Raw genomic sequence first — 27,171 nt, forward strand, 5'->3', positions numbered from 1 at the left:
CACCGCCCCCCGCCGGCGAGGCGGGAGCAGGCGGCCCTCCATTGGTCGGGCGGGCCGGCCAATCCCTCCAGGCCGCGGGCGGAGGCGGAGGCAGTGCGTGCGGGACTCCGGAGCGGACCGGGGGCTCTGCGGGACCCAGTCGGACCGAGCCGTCCAGGGGAGCGAGCTCCGAGCGTCTGCGCTGCGGCCACTCCAGGGCCAGGAGCGCCAAGCCGACTGCGAGACCCCGCGCCGAGCGCAGCCTCTCCGCGCCGCCGACCACCATGACCCACTTCAACAAGGGCCCCTCCTACGGGCTCTCGGCCGAGGTCAAGAACAAGGTGCGCCGGGTCCGGGTGGGGTCTGCGGGGTCCGGCGGCTGCCCCGCACGCGGGCTTCGCGGAGCGGAGACGTCGGGCGGCGGGTTGGCGCCGCGTCCCCATCCCGTCCCCGGCGCCCTCCTGGCTTTGTTCCCGCGCCGCGGGCCGGAGGAGCAGCGGGCGGGGTCCGGGCTGCTGGAATCCAGCCGCGCGAGCCTGAGGCCCCGGGGGCCGGCCGTGGCTGCAGGACGCGCCCCTCCGGGCAGGGGGCACTCCTGTGCGGCCGTTCGCCCTTAGGTGGGGCCGGTCCGCGCAGACGGGGACCCAAGAGCAGTTCCCACCGTGCGCCCCGGGCGCCGCCGACCCCACGCCCTCTCGCTCCCCACACCCGGGCCGAGTGTGGCTGCGAGCGAAGTTAGGCGGTACGTGGCCAGCCGGGGCCCCCATTGTTCCCGGGGAAGGAAACCGCCGAGCGTCCGTCCCCCGGACCCTGGCATCCCCGGAGAAACCGGAACCTTCAGTTTCCCGAATGTTGGTGACTTCGGGCGACTTGCTGCCGCTTCTGCCGGAAACGGTGACAAAGCCCGAGCGCGCCGCTTTGGAGTGCTTTCTGCGGAGACTTGAGTTTTTTGTTTTTTGGGTTTTTTTTTTTTTAATGAAAACTGAGAAGTTTGTGTACATGAGGCTGTAACGGTATCAGGGTGTCTTCGTGGGTTGCTTTTGTTCAGGACTGACTTGCCCAGCGGGTTGCTGTTCGCGGCGACCCGGCTTCGGGCGCGCTCACTTTTGCCACTCGGCCGGTACAAGAATGCGTGGGGTTAGTCCTGGGACTTTAGGTCTGGGAAAGAGATGAGAGGCGTCCCCCTCCCCAAATCCTCTCCTTCCTTCCTCCCTCCCCGCATTCCAAGTCCATGACATCAGGGGTTTGGAGGAGAGACCAACCAATGGGCGCGGGACTGCGCACAGAACGCTCATTGTCTCGGTTCTGCTGTTCTGGCCAAAGCCCCACAAAGGAGCGCCGCTGTGCTCAATGCCCCCGTCGCCTCCCGGGAGCCGCAGCGCGTCGGGGTGGCCGCTGCACCTCGAGTATCCGAGCCCTGGCGCCCCAGCGTGGGGTCCGCGGTGCGCAGCGCGCCCCACGGAGCGAGGAGCGACCCTGGGAACCCCGAGGGAGGGCTGTGGCCCGGGACGAGCCCACGCATCACAGTTAGGTAGAATCCAGCTGTTCCCGCAGATCCTGAGCAGCCTTTCGAAGCAAGGAGTTCATTGTCGTCTCTAAAACGCAAATGTTTAAGGTCCAATACTTTTTCGTGTGTGTTGTTGCCCTTATTAGAAAACAGTTTGCTGAGCTTTTTTTTTTTGTTTTGTTAAGAACAGAAAAGCGAGTGGCTTGTGTAAGACTGATCAGAAACCTCTCCCACTGACAACCTTGGAAAACTCCCCGTTCGGTTCTTCCCCGGGTTCAAACAGGGCGCCTTGGGAACCCTGTCAGAGCGGCGGGCAGGGGACACGGCGGCCTGGCTTGTGCCCAGTCACTTTGTGGTTCTTGGCTGGTGGCAGGCCACTCTGAACTCTTTGCGTTGTAAAGGGAACACATCACTTTGGCCCTCCTTCAAGGGGGTGGCTCTTCTTGGATGTTCCTCTCCACTTTCATTTCTTTCTGTTGACTGATACGAGTTAACTTCTCTTCCTACTTAACTGTTTGTTGAAGGAAAGGCTAGATAGACTGAGTGAGGCTTAGACCAGACCCCTGTCATTATTGGTAAAAACCTGAGTGTTCAGAAACTTTGGGAAGTTAGTTCTGACTTCAGGTCTGTCCCTTTAAGCACCCGAGGCCTCTTTTAACAACCCTTTCATTTATGGCCCTTGACTATAGAGTATCCTTTCTAGAAGGTCATTTAATCTGAACGCAACCCAGCAGCATCATCCACAGACCAGGACGCCCAATCTCAGAACAGGGTGTGTGATTTGCTCACGATTACAGAAGAAAGTGGAAATAGTCTAAGAATATGAACTCGTTCAGAGCGACATCTCTGTTGAGCGCAGTCTCCGGGAGATTCAGCTACAACTCACCATGGATGCCCCCCTCCCTGCCCCACCCTGCATTTTTTGCTGTCCACCTGTTGTTCCTTGACATCGCAGTGACTCATGCAACTCTGTCTCAGTCTGTTCTGGGTTTGTGAATGCTGCGTCCTTGTTTGCTGGGCTTTTGTGTGAGATCTAGCATTTCAACAGAGGGCACAGGGAACCAGGACCTGGACTTTGCCTAGTTTGGACACCTTTCCTGCTCTCCCCACTTTTTGTGTGTGTGTATTGTGTAACGATAAGTCACTTATGTGTAAGGTTCTCCCTCCCCCCCCCCTTTAAAACCTCATTGGACAGAGCGGGGGGGGGGGAAGTCTAAGCCCCCGGGGAGGCAGTGTGGGACGGACCTCCCAGTGGAGCGGACAGGGGTGCCAGGCCCCTCTCGGCCGCCTCCGTCCTGTGTGATGTGGGGCAGCTTGTTCGCTGTCTCTGTTCTCGTTTCCCAGTCAGTAAATCGGGAGAGATGGTAGTTAACAGCCCCAAACTCTGCGTGGCTGAGACATCCGGTAGTTGATACTCAATGACCGTGTTGTAGCTTATTATCGGTCCTCAGTAATAGAAAATTAGCGCTGGCATTGATATTTCTCAGCTGCGTAAGCCATTGACTCTTCAAACACTCCAGTTCTATTAAATAAGCCTTCGGTCTTTTTATACTCAGCCTGTGAAAGCCGTTCATCCACTCAGGAAGCCTTAGGTACTTGTCATTAGTAAAATATCAGGGGGGAAACAATCTGTCAGCTTTAAGATACTTGTTTCCCCAGGTGATACTACCCGGTAGAAATACCAAAGTTACTTTGTTCCTTTCGTAAATGGGCAGGAAGATGTTTGAACGCAGCCTAAAAGGTGGACTCCTTCAGCCTGGCATACGAACCGCATCTCTTTAATAACAACAAAAGGATCACTAACTTGCACCCTACCGAGGTGGTCCAGAGTGGGGCGGGGGGCAGTGGACCAGCCGGCGTGGGCGGCTCTGGGCATGGTGGGAGCGCTCCTGAGTTAGTGAGGTCCAGGGTGGACTATCCAGGCTTGACTGCATCTGGGACAGGAACGAAAGGGGAACACCTGTGTGCCTCTGTGTGCCTCGGAAGCTGGGAGAAAACCCTGACAGCCTGAAGGAAGCGGAGCCTTTCCTGTCCTGTGGCTGTGACCAGGACGTCACAGCCCCAGGAGACCCTGAGGCCCCAGCAAATGCTGCAGGGCGCTCTCTAACAGCTCTGGGGGCTTGGGGGCTGTCGGTGGGGGTAGGACACTGCCCCTGTCTGTGTTCTGGGAGGAGCCTCGTGGAAATATGAATAGGCGTGGCATCAGAACACACCGCCCGACAGCCTTCTGGTCCCAGGGAGTGTGTGACTGCAGCTTGGAGCTCACAGCTCACGTCTCCCTGGTCACAGAGTGCAAGCCCTCAACAGCTAAATCTCATTTTGGGAAGACTCATTAATTACTAAAATTGTAAGTCACTGAAGGGGCAGGTCAGCACCCCTGTAACCATCATCCGGGGGTCCCCAGTGTCCTGTGAGGCTGCTTGCACAAGCAGTGGCTGCAAAGGTGCCCCCCCCCCCGCCCGTCAGCAACCCTGGGACTCAGTCAGAAGGTGGTTTTTTGTTTTTGTTTTTGTTTTTGTTTTTTACAGGGACAGAGAGAGTCAGAGAGAGGGATAGATAGGGACAGACAGACAGGAACGGAGAGAGATGAGAAGCATCAATCATCAGTTTTTCGTTGAGACACTTTAGGTGTTCATTGATTGCTTTCTCATATGTGCCTTGACTGCGGGCCTTCAGCAGACCGAGGAACCCCTTGCTCGAGCCAGCGACCTTGGGTCCAAGCTGGCGAGCTTTTTTTTTTTTTTTTTTTTTGCTCAAGCCAGGTGAGCCTGCGCTCAAACTGGTGACCTCGGGGTCTCGAACCTGGGTCCTCCACATCCCAGTCCAACACTCTATCCACTGTGCCACCACCTGGTCAGGCAGGTGTCTTGACTTGTGTTGTGCCAGAGCCCCAGAATTGTGGTCACAGTATGGATGGCTTTAGCTGGGGCTCCCCCGACCCCCACTTTACAGTTCAGAATAGGTTTTCAACTCAAAACTCTTTTTACTGTCCGTCTCTTGACACCAGCCGTAAGGATGTCTCTCGTATTCCGTGAGGTCCAGCAGGACCTATGTTTTAGATGAGCACTTGACACACGGTCGATGTTCAGTAAGTATTTGTGGACATGATGAGCTTGGTCCACCAGGAATCGATTTTCCTCTCTTTAGAAACCGCACAGGAACGCACCCTGCTTGAGAGGGTCCGTGCAGAGGAATCCTCGTGTGTGATGTTTTCGGAGGACGTGTGGTCTTTACAGCTTCTCTTCCTTCAGCCTTGGGGTTTTTATTGCCATTATTATTATCATTATGTGCTATGACATTGAAAACTCATCACGAAAGCCGTTCCCTCTTCATTCCTGAGCTGTGTTCTGAGGCTCCCAGGCGAGGGAGGAGCAGGAACAGCCACTCTTGTCCGACCTGGTGAAGCAGGTGCACTTGGCCGAGGTGAGCGGAGTCCCGTGCTGCCTCTCCCGGCAGGTGCGTCTGCTCAGGGGCGTTGGTGACGGCCCCGTGACCTGTAGCCGTACACTCTTGGCTTTGTGGGTGGCGTGCCACTGGCCGGCCTGCCTCACTTCGTCCTCGTAGGTCTCAGCAGTGGGGGCGATGACGATGCAGACCTTGCTTGTACTGTCATCAGCCCGAGATGTCACCTTTCCCCTGGCAGGCGGGATCCTGAGAGTTAGTGAGTGTGCCGGGAGCCACGATTAAAACCGTCTGTGACGTAAAGAAAGCATCGTCACCGTTGGATGGTCTGGGAGCTGTCCCCCTGCTCTCTGGGAGTGAGAGCTGCTTTATCTCTCTCTGGTGTGACTGGGTGGTGGGAGGGGCTTGTCCTTAGAATCAGGGGGTAAGTTCCCTTCCATTCTGGGCACTGGGTTCTGGCAGCAGACAGAACACGGACACTGGTTCTCTCTTTACCGTGGACGACCACTGTCGGGGGCCCTGACCTGTTACTCGTATCTAACTGCTCAGGGTTTGCTAAGGATTCTTGAAGTCCAGGGTCGATCACAGTTGTCCGTGGGCCCGGAGCATAGATGGTTTTGGGGTGGTCATCACAAAGATACAAACCGATCTTGCACGTTTTGTCAGAACACGACCAAGGGCGTCCTTGGGAACCCGGAGCTGTGTGGCTGGCCTCCCCGAGGCGGTCAGCGAGAACGTGGAGCGTGGACACTGTCCGGGTCGGAACCTCGGCTCTGGCTCTGGGCGAGTCACCCATGAGTGTCACCTGCAAAGTGGGTGTGGGGACACCAGCCGCCAGCCGGCGTTACATAAGCGCCAGCGCTCTGGCCGCTCTGGCCGGCTCCCTGCTGCCCGCAGGGTCCAGTCCTGGCCTCTGGGCTGCTCTGATCTTCTAGATGTGAAGATAATCCAGAGGGCTTGGGCGTTTGTTTGGATCTGAAGGAGGCTCCTGGCCGAGGGGACCGTGATGTCCAAGCAGTGCCTCCCTGTCTCTCCTGTGTCAGGCTGTGACCTGTCCCCAGGGCCCCGTCCAGGGCTCCTGCCCCGGCAGGCAGCCTGTGATGCTTTCGTCATTGAAATCCTAGGGTCACTGGCCCTGTTCTCCCTCTGTCCACCCTGCCCTCAGGGCAGGGCTTCTGGGTGGGGTTAGAGAGAGAAGCCTTTCTTTCTGGGTGTCACAGATGGCCTTTGGCTTTTTCTTCTTAAGAGATCGAGTTCTGTTAAACAAGATACATCTTTCATTTTTCGGTGTCAGAAGGGCTGGTATTTCTCCACAGGGGACTGATAACACCACCATCTGGTCCCCGGGGGCTCCACCCAGACCTGCAGGAAGCGGGTCACGGGTAGACACGACTAGGGCCCAGTGTTCCCTGTGCGGTGGGGGGACTTCTCCTGCAGCTCCTGCCTCGGGCCCAGGCCCTCCAGGGTGTGAGGGGGCCTGTCGGGGGCCAGAAGGCCAGGCCCCGGGGGGTGAATGTGGGGAGACCGGAGGCCCTTTGAGGACTCTTCCGGCTGAGTCACAGCCGACATAGGTGTGATGGCTACTGTCCTGTCTTCCCCAGCGTGTGGCCAGGGGACCTCGCTTCTGGGGGGCCAGACTGGGCCGGCCGCCCCTTCTCACGTATTTGCCTGCCAGTCTCCCCCCCCCCCACCTCATCCAGCCCCAGGCCTGCTCGCTACGGCAGAGGGCTCCGCAGACGGAGGGAGAGACAGACAGACGGACGGACGGACGGAGTGAGCCTGTGGCTGCGGTTGGCCCTCCCCCCTTTTGTTTTACGTGGAAGGAAGTAGGGAAGATAATCAATCCCATGTGTGCCGAGTCTCGTAATTCAAACATGTGATTCTGCTTTGAATGCAGAAATAGCAGCAGCGATCACGCTTCCAGTCGGGCGTGGAGACCGTGCCCGGGAAACTGGGCCCTGGGTCCTGAGAGGCCGCAGGGGTCAGATCCTGCGCTGGACGGCCTGCCGTCTGCTGAGGACTGGGCGTCTGTCTGTCTGTCTCTGCCTGGCCCTCGTCTGGGTTCGGCCTGCCGTCTGCTGAGGACTGGGCGTCTGTCTGTCTGTCTCTGCCTGGCCCCCGTCTGGGTTCGGCCTGCCGTCTGCCGAGGACTGGGCGTCTGTCTGTCTGTCTCTGCCTGGCCCTCGTCTGTGTTCGGCCTGCCGTCTGCCGAGGACTGGGCGTCTGTCTGTCTGTCTCTGCCTGGCCCTCGTCTGTGTTCGGCCTGCCGTCTGCTGAGGACTGGGCGTCTGTCTGTCTGTCTCTGCCTGGCCCTCGTCTGTGTTCGGACTGCCGTCTGCTGAGGACTGGGCGTCTGTCTGTCTGTCTCTGCCTGGCCCTCGTCTGTGTTCGGCCTGCCGTCTGCTGAGGACTGGGCGTCTGTCTGTCTCTGCCTGGCCCTCGTCTGGGTTCGGCCTGCCGTCTGCTGAGGACTGGGCGTCTGTCTGTCTGTCTCTGCCTGGCCCTCGTCTGTGTTCGGCCTGCCGTCTGCCGAGGACTGGGCGTCTGTCTGTCTGTCTCTGCCTGGCCCTCGTCTGTGTTCGGCCTGCCGTCTGCTGAGGACTGGGCGTCTGTCTGTCTGTCTCTGCCTGGCCCTCGTCTGTGTTCGGACTGCCGTCTGCTGAGGACTGGGCGTCTGTCTGTCTGTCTCTGCCTGGCCCTCGTCTGTGTTCGGACTGCCGTCTGCTGAGGACTGGGCGTCTGTCTGTCTCTGCCTGGCCCTCGTCTGGGTTCGGCCTGCCGTCTGCTGAGGACTGGGCGTCTGTCTGTCTGTCTCTGCCTGGCCCTCGTCTGGGTTCGGCCTGCCGTCTGCTGAGGACTGGGCGTCTGTCTGTCTGTCTCTGCCTGGCCCTCGTCTGGGTTCGGCCTGCCGTCTGCTGAGGACTGGGCGTCTGTCTGTCTGTCTCTGCCTGGCCCTCGTCTGGGTTCGGCCTGCCGTCTGCTGAGGACTGGGCGTCTGTCTGTCTCTGCCTGGCCCTCGTCTGCGTTCAGAGACCTGGTGTGTGTCCCCCCCACCCCACCCCACCCCACCCCCGTCACTCACCGGCTGTGCTTTGCCCGCTAGGCCTCCGTTTCGGGTCTTCCTCCTCCTGGGCTTGGTTCTGAGACGTCCTCTTTCTCCTGGGGGAGAGCTCTGCCTCACGTGACACCCTCCCCCCAGCAGCCCGACTTCCAGCATCTTTTAAAGCGTGCGTGTGACAGAAGGACTGCTTTTTAGAGGCCAGTGGAGGACTTGAAGTGTGTCTGGTCTGAGTCATCCCTGCCACACGTCTTACCGTGAACTTGTGAACCAACCTGGCGGTGCCCTCTGAGGGCACGGGCTCGGGGACCCCGCGGCTCATCCCCGGCGCAGGCCGATATGGGGCAGCTGCCACGGCCGCTGGACGCACTCCGCTTCTCTGTGAGTCGGGAGGACTTGAAGTGACGCCGTGTCTAAGCCACCACTCCGCTCTGTTCTAACCCCTCCCTGCTCGTAGCTGGACTCGCTGTCCAGGCTGAGGGTCCGGTGCCACGGACAGGTGGTACGGACAGGTTCCCTCTCTGGGCCTGAGGGGCACTCACACCCCGAATCCCTGCCCAGCCCTTTGGACAAGCCATCTATCTCTGCGTGAGGACAGTGTGTCCACCTTGGGTTTCTTGCCAAAGAGAACCTCTATTTTATCCTTATTTTGTGAGTGACACATTTATTATGAAGAAGGCCAACAGCACCAAAATATAAGGGTGAAGGACTGAGTCTCGGATAACCCTCATCTCCCCCCCACCCCCCCGACCACTGGTACAACTTTGAATATCGCTTGACCCTGGTGGAACCAGTTACAGCCTGTCGGTGGGTTTCCGTTACTCCTCCATTACTTTCCCCCCAATGGTGTTTCCTTACAAAGTGCTGGTGTGCAGCAGTGTGCAACTTCTGGCCTAATACTTACACGTGTTACAGGTCTGACCAAACTGCTGTCTTAAAAAAATGAGCTTAGCCTGACCAGGCTGCGGTGCAGTGGATAGAGCATCGGACTGGGATGCAGAGGACCCGGGTTCGAGACCCCGAGGTCGCCAGCTTGAGCACGGGCTCATCTGGTTTGAGCAAAGCTCACCAGCTTGAGCCCAAGGTCACTGGCTTGAGCAAGGGGTCACTCTGTCTGCTGTAGCCCCCCTGGTCAAGGCACATAAGAGAAAGCAATCAATGAATAAGGTGCCACAACAAAGAATTGATGCTTCTCATCTCTCTCCCTTCCTGTCTGTCCCTAACTGTTCCTCTCTCTGTCTCTCTCTTTCTGTCATAAAAAAATAAATAAATAAATACGAGTTTATATTCCCTCCGATGGTACAAAGAGGAAAAGGGAGCTCAGGATGTTGAAACAAAACGGAAATGTATCAGAGCGGCCTTGTCAGCATTCAGATCTCTTGCTTTAGTTCTTTTTCAAGTCTTGACTCAGCGACCTCGGTGATCCCTCCCCCATCCGTCATCCCCACCCGCGGGAGGTGGCCGTGAGATGAGACTAAGGAACGGGGATGAGGGCATCTCTTTCCCAGATGACCTGATACCAGACATTGTCTCTCCAGCAGAAAGCACAGAAACCATAGAAATGATCTCGTACCAGAACGGCTGCGAAAGAAAGAACGTCACGTGACTGGTTTTTCTGACGTTGAGTTTGAAGGAGGAAATCTTTCTAGTGTCTGGACAGGAGTGGCCGGCAGCGCATGGACAGGACAGGGGGTGACATTCTTTGCGATCCTAAGACTTGACATCAGTTGAGTCATCGATCCCTCGCAGCAGCCCGCTGAGTGTGTCTGACGTCAGGGGTGGGAACGGCGTGCGGGGGATGGAATCCCGACGCGTGCTCCCTCTCCGGGCTCCGGGCTCCCGAGCCGTCCAGCTTGAGGCCAGCACTCGGGGGAGGGGCGTCGTTCCAGGGGAAGAGCGGAGGGCCGGCCAGGGAGGGAGGCTCCGGGCTGGCCTCTGAACGAGCCTGTGCAGGGCAGCCCGGGGGGCAGGCAGGAGCCCACTGCCTCCGGGAGGCAGCCGAGGGGTCACTGGTGACCTTGGCGAGGTCACCTCCTGGAGAGCACATTTCGGGGGCAGGGCAGAGGGAAGGAGGAAATGGAGAGATCTGTCACGAAGTCAGAGAGAGGCAGGACAGTGTCTGAGGCTGGCAGCCGGTTCGGCCAAAGGTGCTGTTGTGTAGACAGGACGGGGGTGGTCTCTGCCCACCCACGGGCCAGATCCAGGGAGGGGAAGGTGCTGGGGGGGTGGGGGGGGGCGAGACCGCAGAGGGAAGAGGCTCCCAAAGTCGAGCGGACAGGAGACGAGGAGGGGGATGGGGCTCAGGCGCCTGCTTGCCCTTCCCACGGAGCCGCTGGTGTCCGAGGGCGTGGGCGGCAGGGACAGGAGGAGCTGGGCAGCCTGGTGTGGGAGGGTCAGCTGAGGCCCCTCCGCGGCTGGTGCCGTGCGCCCTGCGCCCCACGCCCTGGCCCTGTTCTGGAAGGGGAGCCGCGTGGGGTCCGTCGCCCACCCTCACAGCCTCATCACCAGGAGACCCTTGTGTTGGGCGCCTCCTCCCTCCCGGTCTGCACCCAGGTTGCCGTCCAGTCGGGTGATCGTGGCGCCCGTGTGAGTGGCGTGGCGTGGTGGGTGCACGTGGCTCTCCCAAGCTCCCGCTGGCCGGCAGGAGGGGGACGGGACCGGGCGCAGACTGACGGCATTATGATTTAAGGACGGATGTCTGTCTGTGGTGGGCTGTGTCCTCCGTCTCCGTGTGGGAGAAGCTCGGGCGTGCTCTGCACACACGTGTCGTTGGCGGCCCTCGTGGAGGACACGTTGGCTTGTGTCTGAAGCCGAGTTCTGACTTCATCTCCGCCTCACATGCCCCACGAACCAGAAGCCTTCTTATCTCGTAGAAGTCTCACAGAGCGAGGGTCCCGTTTCTCTGTATTTCATGAGGAAGGGGAAGGGGCAGCCTCCCTTCCATGGAAATTTCCCATCCTCTGATCGCCCCCGAGGAGAGGAGGCGGCAGTGTGGCCTCCACAGTGAGACCCCGTGCGCCCCCGCCAGCACCTGTCCTACGTCTGGGTGCTTCAGCTCTGCGCTTCGCCAGGCGTGGGAAGCGCCTCCTCTCAGGTGGCAGGTGCCTCCGTCGTGAGCGGATAGGGCCTGACAATCCGGAGCCAGAGCTGGGACCCAGAGGGGCTCCAGGTTGGCTGAAAGCTGACTGAAATGGGGGCCCCGTTTCTCCTGGGACTCCTTCCCGCTCCATCCTGTCCTGCCCCGTCCTTTCCCTTCCCGTCCTTTCCCTTCCTGTCCCCGTCCCTCCCGTCCTTTCCCGTCCCCGTCCCCGTCCCGACCCCATCCCGTCCCGACCCGTCCTTTCCTGTCCCCATCCCATCCCTGTCCCGTCCCTGACCCCGTCCCGTCCCGACCCGTCCTTTCCCGTCCCCATCCCATCCCTGTCACCGAACCCGTCCCCGTCCCGTCCCCGTCCCATCCCGTCCTTTCCCGTCCCCGACCCCGTCCCGTCCTTTCCCGTCCCCGTCCCGTCCCCGTCCCGTCCCCGACCCCGTCCCCGTCCCCGTCCCGTCCTTTCCCGTCCCCGTCCCATCCCCGTCCCCGTCCCCGTCCCGTCCTTTCCCGTCCCCGTCCCATCCCGTCCCGTCCTTTCCCGTCCCCGACCTCGTCCCTTCCCGTCCCCGTCCCGTCCCGTCCTTTCCCGTCCCTGTCCCCGTCCCGTCCTTTCCCGTCCCTGTCCCCATCCCGTCCCGTCCCTGTCCCCGTCTCATCCCGTCCCCTCCCGTCTTGTCCCATCCTGCCCCGTCCTGTCCATCAGTAGCTCAGAGGAAGAGTGTCCTGTGGAGTTCGTGTCGGGCTGGGCAGCTGGGAGCACTTGGACGGACGGTCAGTGGTCCGGGAGCAGACAGATCTGCCAGAGGTGGGTCACAGTTTATCCTGGGGCCAGTGGAGGTGGACTTCCTTCCTCCCTCGGGTCACAGTGGACTCCGAGACGTGTCCTGTTGGGTGAACGTGCTAAATAGTGGATGAGGAGTGAGGACTCGTTCTAAAGCTACAGAAAAGTCACTGTGTCCCTAGTGATTGTGGGAAAAGACAAGCACATCTCAGCACTGTCCACGGCCCCTCTCGGGGTTACCTTAAGGGGCCCCTTGCTGCGTCCGGCCCGGGTGTGTGTGGGGGGGCCGGGTGTGTATGGGGGGTGCTTGAACATCTGGAGAGCAGCAAAGCCCAGCACAGCTGCAGAGACGGAGGTGTGAGACATCTCTGCTTTCACTGACTTAACCTGGGACGTCAGGCGAGACCCCCTTTCCACAACATCTCGGCAGTGACATGCACTCAAGACCCAGCAGCCTCCTTCCAAAGTGTCCGGCCAGCTGTCCATGGGTGGCCTCCCCCCCACTCCATGCTTCAGTGGCATGCACGCCGGCCTCCCAACCCTGCCCGCCGTTCGTCCGTGGAGAATTTCTACCACTTTGTTCCAGGATAAACGGGCGGGCGCTGCCCTTGTGCCCGGCCTCACTGACACAGTGAGATGGTACGGGGCCCACTCTGCCCCCAAGTCCCGCTGAGCCCTATAGAGCCAGCTCCTGTGTTGGATGGCAAAGCACTCATTCTGTTCTGTTCCAGGTGACCCCGGGGCAGGCGGACGAGGCTCATCCCTGCGAAAGGAGGGTTCTCACTAAGCCTTACGTGGGAGCGCTGCCTTCCTGTCTGTGAAGTTAGGGGCGAGCACCATTGCAGGGGTCCCCAAACTTTTTACACAGGGGTCCAGTTCACTGTCCCTCAGACCGTTGGAGGGCCGCCACATACAGTACTCCTCTCACTGACCACCAATGAAAGAGGTGCTCCTTCCGGAAGTGCTGCAGGGGGCCGGATAAATGGCCTCAGGTGGCTACATGCGGCCCGCGGGCTGTAGTTTGGGGATGCCTGGACCTGCTCCTCCCCCCCCCCCGCGCCCCCTCCCCGCGCGCCCCCTCCCCGCGCCTCCTCCTCCCCGCGCGCCCCCTCCCCGCGCCTCCTCCTCCCCGCGCCTCCTCCTCCCCGCGCCTCCTCCTCCCCGCGCCTCCTCCTCCCCGCGCCTGCTCCTCCCGCGCCTCCTCCTCCCCCCTCCCGCGCCTCCTCCTCCCCCCTCCCGCGCCTCCTCCTCCCCCCTCCCGCGCCTCCTCCTCCCCCCTCCCGCGCCTCCTCCTCCCCCCCCCCGCGCCTCCTCCTCCCCCCCCCCGCGCCTCCTCCTCCCCCCGCACCTGCTCCTCCCGCACCTCCTCCTCCCGCACCTGCTCCTCCCGCACCTGCTCCTCCCGCACCTCCTCCTCCTGCACCTGCTCCTCCCGCACCTACTCTCACACCTGCTCCTCGCACACCTACTCTCACACCTGCTCCTCACACACCTGCTCTCACACCTGCTCCTCGCGCACCTGTTCTATGGAGTCATACTCTCCTTGGCCACCTCCCAAGGCTGTTGCTCTCAAACAACAGAGATGAGCAGCAGTGTTTACTATCAAGAATCGCGCCCCCTGTGCAGAGCAGGGTGGCATGAGCTTTTTCTGAGCTTGCTTAAGTACGCTTTCTCGTGATCTCGTAGGACTTGGGGCCTGTTATCTCGAACAGTTGATCGAGCGAGGATCTCTCAGAATCCAGAGTTTCTCTTTTAAGTGTCCCGGTTTGACTTCTGACATGTGCCATACGTGCGCCCACTCGTGTCCCGGTCCTCGGCCACCTGCGCGAGGTGAACGGGCGATCATTCCAGCCTGCGGGTGCGGATCTGCGGGCGCTCCCGCTTGAAGCCGTGGGCACCGCGGGTGTGGTCAGCCCTCCCGACCGGCCTGCTTCTAGGGTTACTCCACCAGACTTCAGGAGTGCCGGGGACATAAGGGGCTTTTATCAGGAGGGGAAACAAATCCGTGCCCGGTGATCCATCTAAGATTACTAAGATTACGAGATCAGCAGATGAAGGAGATGCCGTCCTGTGAAAGCCAGCGGCATTCAAATGCAGATGCTCCCCCGTAACCTGGGAGACCTGGCATTTTCCTAGTCGGGTGACACGGCCACTGTGTGAAGAATTATTGAGTCCCCACTTGCTGTGCCTGTTGTGCCCAACGACTAGTACAGCCAGTCCTGCCCTGAAGAAGACAGACACGGGCAGGTGTGCTTAGGTAAGCCTTGCACACCTGTGCTGGCTCCTGGTGGTGGCTGCCCCGACCCCCAGGGGCCCACCCTCGCATGACCAGAGGCCCTTCTGCCTGCAGCAGAGGCCCTGGACTGGGGGGGGAGGGAGAAGGGGGTTCGTCTCTAAGTTCCATTACTGCCGTTTGCCAAGGGGTCTCCCACGGCGCGCTGTCAAAATGTGCGGCTTTTTGTTAGTCTATATTCTTCAGGGAATCCAGGCTGTGTGCTTGTCCCCTCCTCATTTAAGTTTGAACCTTCCAACTCCCCCTTGAACTGTGTGCGTTCTAAACGTGTCGTCTGAAGGTCACTGTGGAGACGAGGACAAAATCAGCGTCCCATCGGTCCTGCATGTCTCCCGTCTCTCGTGGGGCCCTGGGCTTCCCTGCTCTGACATGAACTCAGGGGCTGCAGCGTCTCGTCCGTTCCTCAGTGCTCGCACACGGAGCCCAAGGGCTCTGTGTTCCCGTGACCGGACCTGTCCCCAGGGGGAGACGTCCTGTGGGCCCCCCTGACCCGAGGAGGTGGCCGCCACCCCCGAGCAGAGGACCCGGTTCTGAGGTGCTCGTGGGCGATGTTCCTGCTTGTTTGAGGCAGGAGCGATTTCCCGTGGTTTTGAAGTCATGTAGGGTAGGGGGTCAGAGAATAACCTTCTCCCCTGCCCCCCACTTTCTAAGTTCTGCTGGGGCCAATCATCAGATTCACAGGAGAAAATGGCCACATTTGTACAGCCGTGCCTGCAGGGGTGCCCTCAGGACGGGGCCCCCAGGATGTGCATTGGGCCCTGGGGGCTTATCTGCCCTCGGGAGCTGAGGAGAAGGTGGGGTGTGTGTGGTGGGGTTTCGGGGCCTTCACAGGGGGAGGAGGGCAGTTCACCTGGAGACCGCAGAGCAAGTGTTTGGTCGTGGTTGTTTGCTGGGCCGTCTGTGACCACGGGACACACAGGACCGGGACCAGGTGGCCCTTGCTGGGGGCCTCCCTGTCCATTGCTCCTCGTTTGTGTTAAACTGGAGTCGTCTGTGGTGACACCCCTTTCCTGGAGCAAGTCCTCTGTCTAAACTCTTTCAGGCTCTTAGGGGAGGTCAAAGGTCTTTTGGTCTTTTGTTTTCTTAAAATAACCAGTTTAGGTAGCCACTGTCCCAGAAGGCGTGTTTACAGGGGGTGGGGGTCAGATTCTGCTTGCGTCCCCTCAGACGTCATTTCCCGTCGGACTCTAGCAAGTCCCAGCCAGGGCGAGGCCCCCGCTGGACACGAACCCCGAGGAAGGCCCACGTCTCCCCTGACGTCACTGTCCCGAAGAGAAAGCCACCAACTCTCCCTTTCCCCCGTCAGGTACAGATAGACCTGCTTTTCAAAAAGTCGCTCCTTCATCCTCTTCATCAGCAGTCGTCTGGGGAAGATGTGAACCTGGGTGGGCTCAGGGCATTCTACCTGGAGAGCAGAGGGGGGGCGGGGCGGGGCCGCCGCTGAGACTCCCGCCTGAGGGGGGGAAAGGGGGGGCAGACAGGGCGGTCAGGGGCGGGGCGGGGGGGGGGCAGACAGAGTGGCTAGGGGTGGGGCGGGGGGGGCAGTAGACGGGCCGCCAGGGGCGGGGGGGGGGGCAGACAGGGGCCACCAGGGGTGGGGTGGGGTGGGGGGGTAGATGGGCCGCCAGGGGCGGGGCGGGGCCGGTGCTGAGACTCCCGCCTGCGGGGGGGGGGGGCAGAAGGGGGTCGCCAGGGGCGGGGGAGTGGGGTGGGGGGCAGACAGGGCGGTCAGGGGCGGGGTGGGGGGTAGACGGGCCGCCAGGGGCGGGGGGGGGCAGACAGGGGCCACCAGGGGTGGGGTGGGGGGGGGTGGGGCGGGGGGGGGGTAGATGGGCCACCAGGGGCGGGGCGGGGCCGGTGCTGAGACTCCCGCCTGCGGGGGGGGGGGGCAGAAGGGGGTCGCCAGGGGCGGGGGAGTGGGGTGGGGGGCAGACAGGGCGGTCAGGGGCGGGGTGGGGGGTAGACGGGCCGCCAGGGGCGGGGGGGGGGGGTAGACAGGGGCGGGGCGGGGGGGGCGGCCAGGGGCGGGGCGGGGGGGGGGGCCGCCGCTGAGACTCGCGCCTGCCCTGTCCGCAGCGGGACTTCCTCTTTCAGTCGCGGGCAATGCACCAAACAGGCTACTGTGAGTTCCAGGCCTCGAACCCCTGGACCGGCGCTGACCCACACAGAGCGCGCTCGTTCCACGGCGTGGCAGGTGCTGGCCCCGGCGGCCTCACACAGTGGTGGCCCTGCCCGCAAGAAATGGGGCCAGGGTCAAGTGACTCAGGTCCCACTGGGGTCGGGGACACGGTTTTAGAAGTTCCTGATGTTGGACTTCAGAGCACGTGACGAGTCTGTTGTCTCCCCGCCCTGAAAACGCGTGGGTGCGTGTGCTGGTGGGGGGTCCGAGGTGGGTGAGATGGGCGAGCCGTTGCCCCTGTGCGCGACAGCGGGTGGTGACCAGAGCAGGGGAGGAGCGTCCGACACGTCCCTGACGTGTTTCCCGAGTCCCCGTCTCTCCGCCTCCTGCTGTTGTCTGCACCCCACCTCGTGCATCTTGGGGCACATGTCTTACCGCGCCTTGTCTCCCCACTCTCGGGGCGGGGACACGGTGCAAGGCCCCACTTGGGTCACTTGCGTGGGCTGGGGACGGCTGTGGAAGTGGGGTTTCCCTCCTGAACCTGCGGCCCCCTTTCCTGTTAGGAACTTGGGCCCGGGCTGTGCTTGGCAGGGGCTCTGGTTCTGACCCGATGGCTGTGACAGGCAGCAGCTCAGCTGGAGGGGGTGAGGGCGCGTGGGGGACCCACCCGTTTTACCTTCTGTGTCTGTCAACCTCACTTTCCTCACACGTCCCAGAGTCTCTGAGGACGAGTCTCCCAAGTGTCTGACCCCCCACGGGGTTCAATACAAAGGAGGAGACTTCGCTGGGGAGGGTCGCAGGTTCCTGGGGCATCTGAGGCTGCTGTCTCACCCCTTGGGGACCCAGATCAGCGCCCCCCCCCCCAAAGAAAGCAGGCTCCGCTGACTTCGCTACCACGCACTGTGTTGGTTTTTAAACAAGTGTTGGTTGAGAGATCCTGGAGGGAGGGTGAGTCCAGACCGGTGTCAGAGCTGCCCTGGAGGGGCCGGGCGGGGTGGGGGTGGGGGTGGGGGGTGGGTCCGAGCCACCTGAACCTGAGCCCCGGAGCGGGCCAGCAGCCCGGTCCCATGCCCCAGCGGCTTCTTTCTGAGTCTATTTATTTTTTATTAACTCAATTTCCTGGGGTGACATTGGTCAGCACATACGCTAAGTGTCAGGGGTCCAGTTCTACAGCGTGTATGTTGCATTGCGCGCCCACCACCCACGGTCTGGTCCCCTTCCCGTCACCACAGACGTTTGACCCCCTTCACCCTCTCCATCCTCCCCCCACACCCTTCCTACTGGTAACCCTCGAACGGCCACCTGTGTCTATGCATTTGTTGTTCATTTGCTGCTTTCTGTTTTATACCCCACCTACGAGTGGAGTCCCCCAGTTCCCATCCTTTTCTGTCTCATGGACGGACATTGTCGCACTTGGCAGGGTTCTCTGCCTTTTGACTGGATTTGGCCAGGGACACGAGAGAGGGGACATCTCCCCGCGTTCCTGGGAGGGCCCGCCGAGTGGGCCCTGGAATCCCCTTGTGGTTTGGGGCACGGCGTTGCACCTTTCCCGTTTTGAACAAAGCCTCTTGTGTGTGCTTTTTTCTATTTTGGGGTTGAATAATAATTGGCCTCACTTGGCTAAGAACTACCACCACCACCACCCCCATAAAACACCCCAAAGCCTTCCAACGTCACGCGCCTCTCTCCGTTGGAAATAAACGGAGAGAATTTCATGGCCGTCGTCGCTGACGGACCCACATGGTCCACAGGGCTCCGAGTGGGAAGAGAGGCGGTGAACTCAGCTTTCTGGCTGTGTAGACGGGAAGTGGGTCAGAAGTGAGGCCAGTTCACCAGTGGCCCGTCACAAGCTGGTGGAGTCTGGCTCGGCCGGGGTGGGGGGGGCAGGCAGGACCCCCGCCCGTGCATTTCAGGTGTCCCATGCGGGAGGAGGTGGGGAGCCCCCCGTTTCGTTTTGGGAACCGGGTGTCGGGACTCAGGGGCATGTGAGGAAGGGGCGCTGGGGACCGAGAAGGACCAGCAGGGACTCTGAATGGTGCAGGGAGGGTCACGTCCAGTGAATCCCGAGTAGAGAAAGGATGTTTGTCAACAGCTTGGGAGAGTGATTTTTAAACAGATCAGAGCGGCATCCCTATATATACTTAAATCCAGCCTTCCTGTCATGAGGGCAGGTGAAAGGAATCAGCCCTTTCCGCCTGGTGTTCAGGCGTTGAAGCTTTTTAGATGGAAAACAGTGGATGAACTTGATTTGCCAAAGCTTGCTGTTTACATGTTACGGCGCTCGGTCCCTGGGTCATAAAGGGTGTGGACATCAAACACTTCACAGGGAAGCCCTGCAGTGGGACAGCACCACCGCCTCTGCTCGGGGCCGGGTTCCGTCTGCTTCTAGAGGAAACGGTGAGATTCCCGGTCCTGCGGAGCCGACTGCCGCGGGCCGGGAGCCAGGACACCATTTGAAACAGACTTTTTTCCTGGACGGTTTCATAAGACCTGTTTCTTTTTGTTTCTTTGGTTTTTTTTTTTATTTTAAACTTTTTTTGTTTTAAGTCCACATTCCTAAATCTTGACTTCTACTTAGCTCTGGTGTGACGGCAGAAAGCTCACTCACGTGGAAAAAACATGAGCGGTATTGGGGTGTGCAAGCCCGGAGTCCAACGCAGCGGTCACGGGACGTGGATGCTGCCGCGTCTTCACGTTTAGCTTACCGCTCGGGCCGTGCGCTTGTGCGTCCGTCCTGCACCTGCCCCACGTCGTGGGCCATCTCCGAGTCAGCTGTCCAGGGCCCCGCCCTGGACCTTGCGGGTGGTGGGGTCCGGTTTGAACCCAGGTCCCCGGGTCCTCCGGACTCCGGTCTGTTGCTCTCATCGGTCCTCGGATGAGAGCGGTCAGGAGAGAGGGGACATCTCCCCGCGTTCCTCGGAGGGCCCGCCGAGTGGGCCCTGGAATCCCCTTGTGGTTTGGGGCACGGCGTTGCACCTTTCCCGTTTTGAACAAAGCCTCTTGTGTGTGCTTTTTTCTATTTTGGGGTTGAATAATAATTGGCCTCACTTGGCTAAGAACTACCACCCCCACCCCCATAAAACACCCCAAAGCCTTCCAACGTCACGTGCCTCTCTCCGTTGGAAATAAACGGAGAGAATTTCATGGCCGTCGTCGCTGACGGACCCACATGGTCCACACGGCTCCGAGTGGGAAGAGAGGCAGTGAACTCGGCTTTCTGGTTGTGTGGATGGGAAGTGGGTCAGAAGTGAGGCCAGTTCACCAGTGGCCCGTCACAGCTGGTGGAGTCCGGCTCGGCCAGGGTGGGGGACCAGGCAGGACCCCCACCCACATTTCAGTGCTGCCCTTCAATTGAAATGCGTCTCGTAGTTGAAAGGGCTTTGCTCCTGCTGGGGTGCTAGCCTTTCAAGAACTCTGCCTCTTTCTCTGACCTCCTCCTCCCCCCGAATTTATACAGAGACAGTTCTTCTGGCCACTTGCACAAAGACTCCAGTGTGGAAACAGTCACGTGTTGAATTGTTTTCTACCAGCTTATGGCTTCTCCCACCTTTAAAGGTGCCACTCTGTGAGTAGACAGGTCCGGCGTGCGGGGAGACGCACTACCTGAGACTCCAGGGGAGGTAGACAGAAAGGTGACGCTGCCTCCCTGCCCTGGGAGGCTGCCGTGTCCTGTGGCAGAACCTTCCGGAACCACTGCCCTTCCTCCCATTCTCACGCCCCGGTGCCCACGGAACCCAGACGGGCGGGGGAGCCCACATGAGGGTCCCACTTTACGCTGTGCCCCAAATGTCTCTTACAAGCGAACCCCCAGGCCGAAGTTGGATCCGAAACATTGTGGTGTTGGTCGTCCTCATAGGAAAACGTAAGCTTGTGGAGTTTCCGGTTTGTCTTCCTGGTGACAGTTAATGTCCCGCGTGAATGTATCGCCCGTCGTTCTGTCAAAGGGGCCGAGCTGTGTCTTTGACTCGGGCGGAGAACGCCCGGGGCCCAGGACTGCTGTCTCCCTCGGTGACCGTCGGTGAGACCGGTTGCCCACGGCGCTGAGGTGGCCGTGCTGTGGTCGGGGGAGGGGGAGGGGGCCTCCCCACGACAAAAGTGGGATCTTCCCATTTCGCTCCTTTCGACAACAAACCGTGTCGTGTGGCGGCAGACGTCCTACGTCCTTCCCGCCCGTGCCCACGTGCCTGTGCTGTCCACCTGTGCTCACGAGACGGCAGAGGACAGTCTGCCCTGCGTCCCGGCCGCGCTCACCTTCGTGACTGGCGGGCCAGCCTCTCTCAGGATCCTGGGACAGGGAGTCGCTTCAGAACTGGAATGTGTGGTTTTTTGACAATATTTCCTGTATTTTTTTTTTTTAATTGAGGTCTATGGTCTTATTATGAAGGGAGCTCCCAAAGCCTGTGGTCGTGCTGGCGTGTGTCGTAGAATTCTGTAAGGAAAGGGTTTACAAGTGTCGGTTGAGTTTTATTCCGTGTTAGAGTAACAGGTGCAGTGCTAGGTGCTAGGGGTCCAGGGTGCCCCCTGTGAGGAGTGTAACAGGATACAGACGATGTAATGGAGTTGTCCAGTAATCGGGTGAGAGCGAGAGCGCGTGTGTGCGTGTGTGCGTGTGTGTGTGTGTGTGTGTGTGTAGAAGGCACGGAAACAGCAGAGCTGTCTTGGTAACAGAAACCGTGGGACCGATGCCACAGTATGAAACAGTTCTGCGTCAGGACCCTGTCACCCTCTCGTTTGGAACACGGCGATCAGTGACTTAACTCTTTGACGTTCATGTGGCCGGTGCCATGTTGTCACACGTTGCCAACCCTGGTCACTTCTTGCATGTCGTCCAGTGGATATCTGTGTGTGACCCGTCTTTTCTCCTCCTCGGTCCCAGCTTCTCTCCACGTGCTGCTCAAGTTCTGTACACCCTGAGTTCCCCAAAGTCACCCTGGCCGGTCACTGACGCCTCCGTGCTGCGTCGGGCAGGCTGGTGAGCTCCGCTGCATGTGGCCTGCCAGGCGTCATGGCGGTGGCTTACCCGGGTCGTTAGAGCAAAGCGACCCGGCAGGCGTTGTCGAGGACACGGGGCTGTGCTCACCCACCCCCCCCCCCCCACGTGCATTGCAGATCGCATCCAAGTACGACCACCAGGCGGAGGAGGACCTGCGGAACTGGATCGAGGAGGTGACGGGCATGAGCATCGGCACCAACTTCCAGCTGGGCCTGAAGGACGGCATCATCCTGTGCGAGTGAGTCCGGCCGGGCGGCCCTGCTCCGAGGGGGAGGCCTGTCCTCCCACCGGGTCCGGGGTCAGAGCGGACCTCCCGCTGAGGTTTTCCACGTCCCCTGCGAGTGAGTCCGGCCGGGCGGCCCTGCTCCGAGGGGGAGGACTGTCCTCCCACCGGGGGCGGGGGCGGAGGCGGGGCCGAGCGGACCTCCCGCTGATGTCTTCCACGCGCCCTTGACCGGGGTGGGTGTGGGCGGCACCACCGGCTCTCGTGTCCGGACCCCTGTCTCCGTGGGACCGGCGAGTAAGCCCCACGCTTTCCTTTCCAGACTCATAAACAAGCTGCAGCCCGGCTCCGTGAAGAAGGTCAACGAGTCCTCGTTAAACTGGCCCCAGGTAACCGCCCCCTCCCCGCCCCGCCCCTCCAGCTCCTGGTGCAATTCGCTGCTCTTCCCGCAGCGGAAACTTCCTTGCTGCCATTTCCAAATAGACGTTTTAGCAGAAGCCTGTGCCCCGTGGGCTTATTATTTTCTTAAACCGTGTTATTTTTTAATGCTTCCAAAATTACTTAGACTCAGTTCTCGGCTCATAGGAGAGCCGAGACGCTGTCCTATGCTTAGTCTGTCTCTTCTCAGAGGGGATTTGACAAGTTTACACAGAGAAAGGCGACCTCGACCATTAGGATAAATGAGGGGGAAAAGCAAGGAACGGAGCAGTAACGAACCAGCAGGTGGCTGGAGAATCCCATACGGAGCACAGCCTGCGTTCACGGACGCACCTGATTCAGTAAAATGCGTCGTTCCATCTTCGTGCGTGTTTTAAGATATAAGAGAATAAATAAGCACGTCGCAACCACAGATGTATCAATATATAATTACAACTAATACATAAGAAATGACCAATGTATTATGGACTTTTTGACAAAAAAAGCGTCAGCCCTGGATAACTCTGACACCAAATTCGTAGAAGCCTGTAGGGGAGGAAGCTCTTGCCTTTGAGGAACTAAGAAATGTTTAGGGTTTAAAAGTGCCGAGAAGACCCCCCGTGTGACCCACTGCCGCGTGCTCTGGCCCCCTGCGGAGAGAGCTGGGCTCCGTACCTGTGGTCAGGCATCCTCGCCAAGTGGCTTTCTGCCTAGCGTCTTGTCAGGAGCCGCGAGGACCTAGAATTCTTAGCCACTATTGAATGTCACTGTTTAGTCCCAGGAGTGACGTCTGACTCTTTCTCACGACAGCTGGAGAATATTGGCAACTTCATCAAAGCTATCCAGGCCTACGGCATGAAGCCGCACGACATCTTCGAAGCCAACGACCTTTTTGAGAACGGAAACATGACCCAGGTCCAGACGACGCTGGTGGCCCTGGCCGGCCTGGTATGTACATATGGGGTCCGCCGTGTGGGTGATGACCCGCGTCCCTTCCTTAGAGACGGGCGGCTGGCACCAGCGGCCGCGCACAGGACGACGTGATGAGAATGTTCCCGTTTCAGAGGTCACGGTGTCACAGTGGATAATAGCCTTACAGGCATTGCGCCCCCGTGCGGGTCGGACCCCGTGCAGCCTCCATCCCGGGGGCACACCCTTCTTTGGCTGTGTGCTCTGTTGGCGGGACCCTCCCGTCAGAGTCTCTGTTCCCTTAGTGTGCGCCCGTGTTTCCGTCCAGGCAAAGACAAAAGGCTTCCACACCACCATCGACATCGGGGTGAAGTACGCAGAGAAACAGACTCGACGTTTCGATGAAGGAAAGTTAAAAGCTGGCCAGAGCGTCATCGGTCTGCAGGTAAGTGGCGTGGTATCGCCTACCTGTTCTTCAGATGTCATGAGTCATCAGCGAGGGACAGAGAGACCGTAATGTAGGCGTTGGGGTGGATGTGTGGTTTATATATATATGTGTGTGTGTGTCCCTTTAAAGCCCATGAGATGACGGTGACAGTTTAGAAGAGAGCTCCAGCCTGCCCTGACCTCACAGTTGATTCTACAGGAAATAGTTTTTCCCCTTTACTTACAGTGTCTTATTTTTAAAGAAAATGTAAACTTTTAAATCCCTAAATAAACATCCATCGTGGACCAAATGGGGCCATGTGGCGAAACCTTAACGCAAATTCGTTCACACCAGGAGATCTGCACAATAGCCAAGCGCCTCCGGTCTGTGCCGGTTAAATTCCCGAGAAGTACCTGGTTCAGGTATTTTCTTTCCCTTCACGCCGGTCCCCTGGTGAGACAAACGCCACGTGGCTGAATGCCCGACAGGCTGCGGGCTGGCCTCCCGGCCCATTCGGTACAGCGTCCCGTCTCCGGGTGGACGGAGTCTGTGTGAGGCGGGCTGACTTCCACACAGTGCACACTCTGTGTCCGTGGTGAGACGGCGGAGACTTCAGCTGGTTAAATTAAGACAACTCGATAAAAATAAATAAATAACTGGTGATAATGATAGACAAAAGTCAAAAGATTAAGGAAAGCAGATCAGGTGACAAAATCCTGCGGTCAGTTCATCACAGTTCTAGTTCAGAGCGGGCCGTGTGCATTTTGGTGTGTGTGCGTCTGTAGGCGTGCGCTGACATGCAGGGTGACGCCAGGAAGACACACTCATGTGCTCACAGCAAGGATCTGGAGGGGAGGGAGGGGCACAGTCCAGCCACCCCCTTCCTCTCCGCTTATGCAGAGGTGGGTAAAAGTAAGGTCACAGTAACACAGGGTTTATTCCTGTGTTACTATTTATTATCAGTTACTGTATTCGAAAGTGGATACAACTGTACACCTTTCACCACAGCCTGTTGACGTTTTCTCCGAATCTGTTTCCTGGGATTGGGAGTTTCATTTTCAGCAATTTTTCCTTCCCTCCTATCATTTTTAAGGAGAAAAGAGACCAAGACACTCCCCACTCCTGTAGCGCAGGGCAGGGCCAGCTGACTGGCTGGTCTGGGAGCCGTGTCAGCCTCGGGGTTGGGGAGGGAAGTTCGTTATTGCTCCCGGACTCTGTCCAGGGGGACGTGAGGGTGGGTGGCCAAGCAGGATGTGGTTCTGTCCCCCGTGAAAACGAGCAGTTCTGATGAAACAGACAGCAGCCCTTGTTGCGCTTCAGAGAACACAGCTGGCCCGGGAACCAGGTCTTAGGCAAAACATACCCAGGCTAGAGAGCACAGCGCCCTGCCCAAGACAGCGTCTGTCCCTGTAAATCACAGACGCGGGTCTTCCTGTCGTTTGGTTGCCTGTGCTGTGGTGGAGGGGGGCGAGGTAGCAGAGGAACTTAAGTTACACGCAGCTCGGCGCCTGCGACAGCTTCTCCTGTCTGTCCGTCCCTTTCTCTGTGCCTGTTTCTCTGTGCGGGGAAGGGTGAGGCTTTTTATCACCGGGGACTTCGTTTGAAATTATTTTTAACACCAGCGCCTTGTGAACTTCATGAAAGGACGGGGGAGACTGTGTGCCTCGTCAGCCTCGGACAGGAAGGGACTTGTCCACCTGTCTGGTTAGAGAACAAAGTTTGGTCCATGTCGTAACCGGTGTTGACGTCGTCTGGTAATTATTTTTTTTTTTAACTTAAAAGATGGGAACCAACAAGTGCGCCAGCCAGGCGGGGATGACAGCCTACGGGACCCGGCGGCACCTGTACGACCCCAAGATGCAGACGGACAAGCCCTTTGACCAGACCACGATTAGTCTGCAGATGGGCACCAACAAAGGGGCCAGCCAGGTGAGCGGCGCCTTCGTCCGGCAGCCCCGCCTGCCGCGTTCCCGGGCACGCGGCTCCGAGCGGCTGCCCTTCCCCTCGGGTCTGTGGACAGTGAGCTCCTTCCAGGAAGGAGGTTCTGCGGAGGCAGCAAAAGCAGGAAGTGTGGGGACCCTTTCTGCGGCCACGCGGGGGCGGTGCGGCTCACGGCCCCCACTGGCTGTCAGAACAGCCGGCCTTCCTGCCTCGCCAGAGGAGAAACCTTATTCTGTTCTGGTTCCAGAGCCAAGCAAGCTGCCCATTCTAATGCTGCTTCTGGCTTTTGTTTTTAAAGGAGCCCTTCACTTACTTGGCAGGTGCCATGATCTGATGGGTCTGTTTAGCTAGATTGCGGTTAGATGCGTGGATGTGAGCACAGCAGACGGAACGCCCGTGTTCTGTCTCCTCACGAGAGGGAAGTGTCCTTGCTCGTGACAGCCACCAGCCCCTCCCGGAGGTCCCCCCGAGCCCTGGGGAGCAAGAGGTCTCCTATCCGGCCAGAGTAGGTTTGAGGTCTGAGGACGTCCTTCCTTACTGACCCAACAGGAGCTTTGGTGTCATCCACCCTTTTATGGGACAAGTCCTCTGTGGCCGGCTCTCCCGTGTCCCAAAGCCTTGTTGAAAAACTCAGGTCCTTAAGACGACTCAGCATCACCTTCCTTGAATATATTTACGAACCGTCAACACTGGTGACCCAGCTTGTGCGTGTGGTCCTAACGGGCACCTGTGCGTAACCTCCGGGCGGGCACGAAGCTGGGTTTTCACATCTCGCTGCTTCTTTCCGAAACCCAGAGCAGGTGGTATTGTCTCCGTTTTGCCCGTGAGAGACCTAACACTGAACGGGGGGCTTGTTGGAGGCGCGCGGCCGTCTCAAAGCAGAGACAGAGGGCAGGGTGGCCACCTCCAGGCGCACTGAGCGCTGCTTCGTAGGAGAGGTCCGCCCGGCGGGGCGTTTTAGGAAGTTGGTGCATTACTGTTCATGCTGGGCACACCCGCACCGCCGACACAGTGCCCACAGGGTGGGGATTTCCACTGCTGCTCTAACCCTTTCCAAACCGCGCTTGCTTGGTTCCAGGCGGGGATGTTGGCGCCGGGCACCAGGAGGGACATCTACGACCAGAAGCTCACCCTCCAGCCGGTGGACAACTCGACCATCTCCCTCCAGATGGGCACCAACAAAGTGGCGTCCCAGAAGGGCATGAGCGTGTACGGGCTCGGGCGGCAGGTGTACGACCCCAAGTACTGCGCCGCCCCCACCGAGCCTGTCATCCACAACGGCAGCCAGGGGACGGGGACGAACGGGTCGGAGATCAGCGACAGCGACTACCAGGCGGAGTACCCGGACGAGTACCAGGGCGAGTACCGGGACGACTACCCCCGCGAGTACCCGTACGGCGACCAGGGCATCGATTACTAGCCGGCGGCGAGGCGCGCCCGGGGCCGCGGCCAGCCTGCCGGGTGTCCCCAGTGAGAGAACCGCGCTAGCCTTGAGTCATTTGTATCTTGTCTTCCTAAAACACTATTATGCTTGTCGTACCTTAAAAAAAAAAAAAAGCAGGCCTGCCTTACGTACATTCCTTTTCCCTCTCCGCCTCCCCCCTACCTAGTTGCCTTTCCGTGCTGGGACGGTCCGGCCCTCCGGCACAGCCAGTAACCCGCATATGAAGTAAGAAGGGGACACTGTGACACCGGGGTCCTCCCGTACAGCCAAGACTTTTCCGACAGACCTGTGTTTTTACCCTCTTTCTACTGAAACCGGTGTTTTCAAACAATAGGAAGCTCTTCGCCCCCCACCCCCACCCCGTCCCCCACAGTCTAGGGCCGGTTTCTGCGGGGAAGACTCAAACTCGAGCTTATAGCGAAAGGGGGCGTCTGCCGCCTAAATTGGAGATGCAGCATTTTTTTTTTTTTTTTTAGAAATTGACATATCGATGTTCCTACAGTATTGTTTGCTAATTTTTAAATAAAGTCCTGATCCGTGTGCATCCGTGATGATAACGTGTACTCATTCTCGCACCTGAGCTG

At 59.4% G+C, this 27,171-nt stretch overlaps 1 protein-coding gene across 1 annotated transcript; it reads left to right on the plus strand.

Moving 5' to 3' along the window:
• CNN3 (calponin 3) lies at positions 1-27,131 on the plus strand. Its single transcript, XM_066352839.1, has 7 exons — positions 1-320; positions 21,343-21,464; positions 21,772-21,838; positions 22,677-22,814; positions 23,104-23,220; positions 24,985-25,131; positions 26,222-27,131. The coding sequence occupies exons 1-7, from the start codon at positions 264-266 to the stop codon at positions 26,561-26,563; spliced, it is 990 nt and encodes a 329-aa protein (XP_066208936.1). The 5' UTR covers positions 1-263; the 3' UTR covers positions 26,564-27,131.
• The last annotated feature ends 40 nt before the right edge of the window (positions 27,132-27,171 follow it).

Source organism: Saccopteryx leptura, chromosome 11 (genome assembly GCF_036850995.1).
Source record: "Saccopteryx leptura isolate mSacLep1 chromosome 11, mSacLep1_pri_phased_curated, whole genome shotgun sequence".
NCBI classification, from domain to species: Eukaryota; Metazoa; Chordata; class Mammalia; order Chiroptera; family Emballonuridae; genus Saccopteryx; species Saccopteryx leptura.

Coding starts and splice junctions, on each gene's coding strand:
- CNN3 (XM_066352839.1), top strand. CDS start 264: ATGACCCACTTCAACAAGGGCCCCTCCTACGGGCTCTCGGCCGAGGTC. Junction 22,815..23,103: donor TGGTGGCCCTGGCCGGCCTG/GTATGTACATAT, acceptor GTTTCCGTCCAG/GCAAAGACAAAAGGCTTCCA. Junction 25,132..26,221: donor CCAACAAAGGGGCCAGCCAG/GTGAGCGGCGCC, acceptor GCTTGGTTCCAG/GCGGGGATGTTGGCGCCGGG.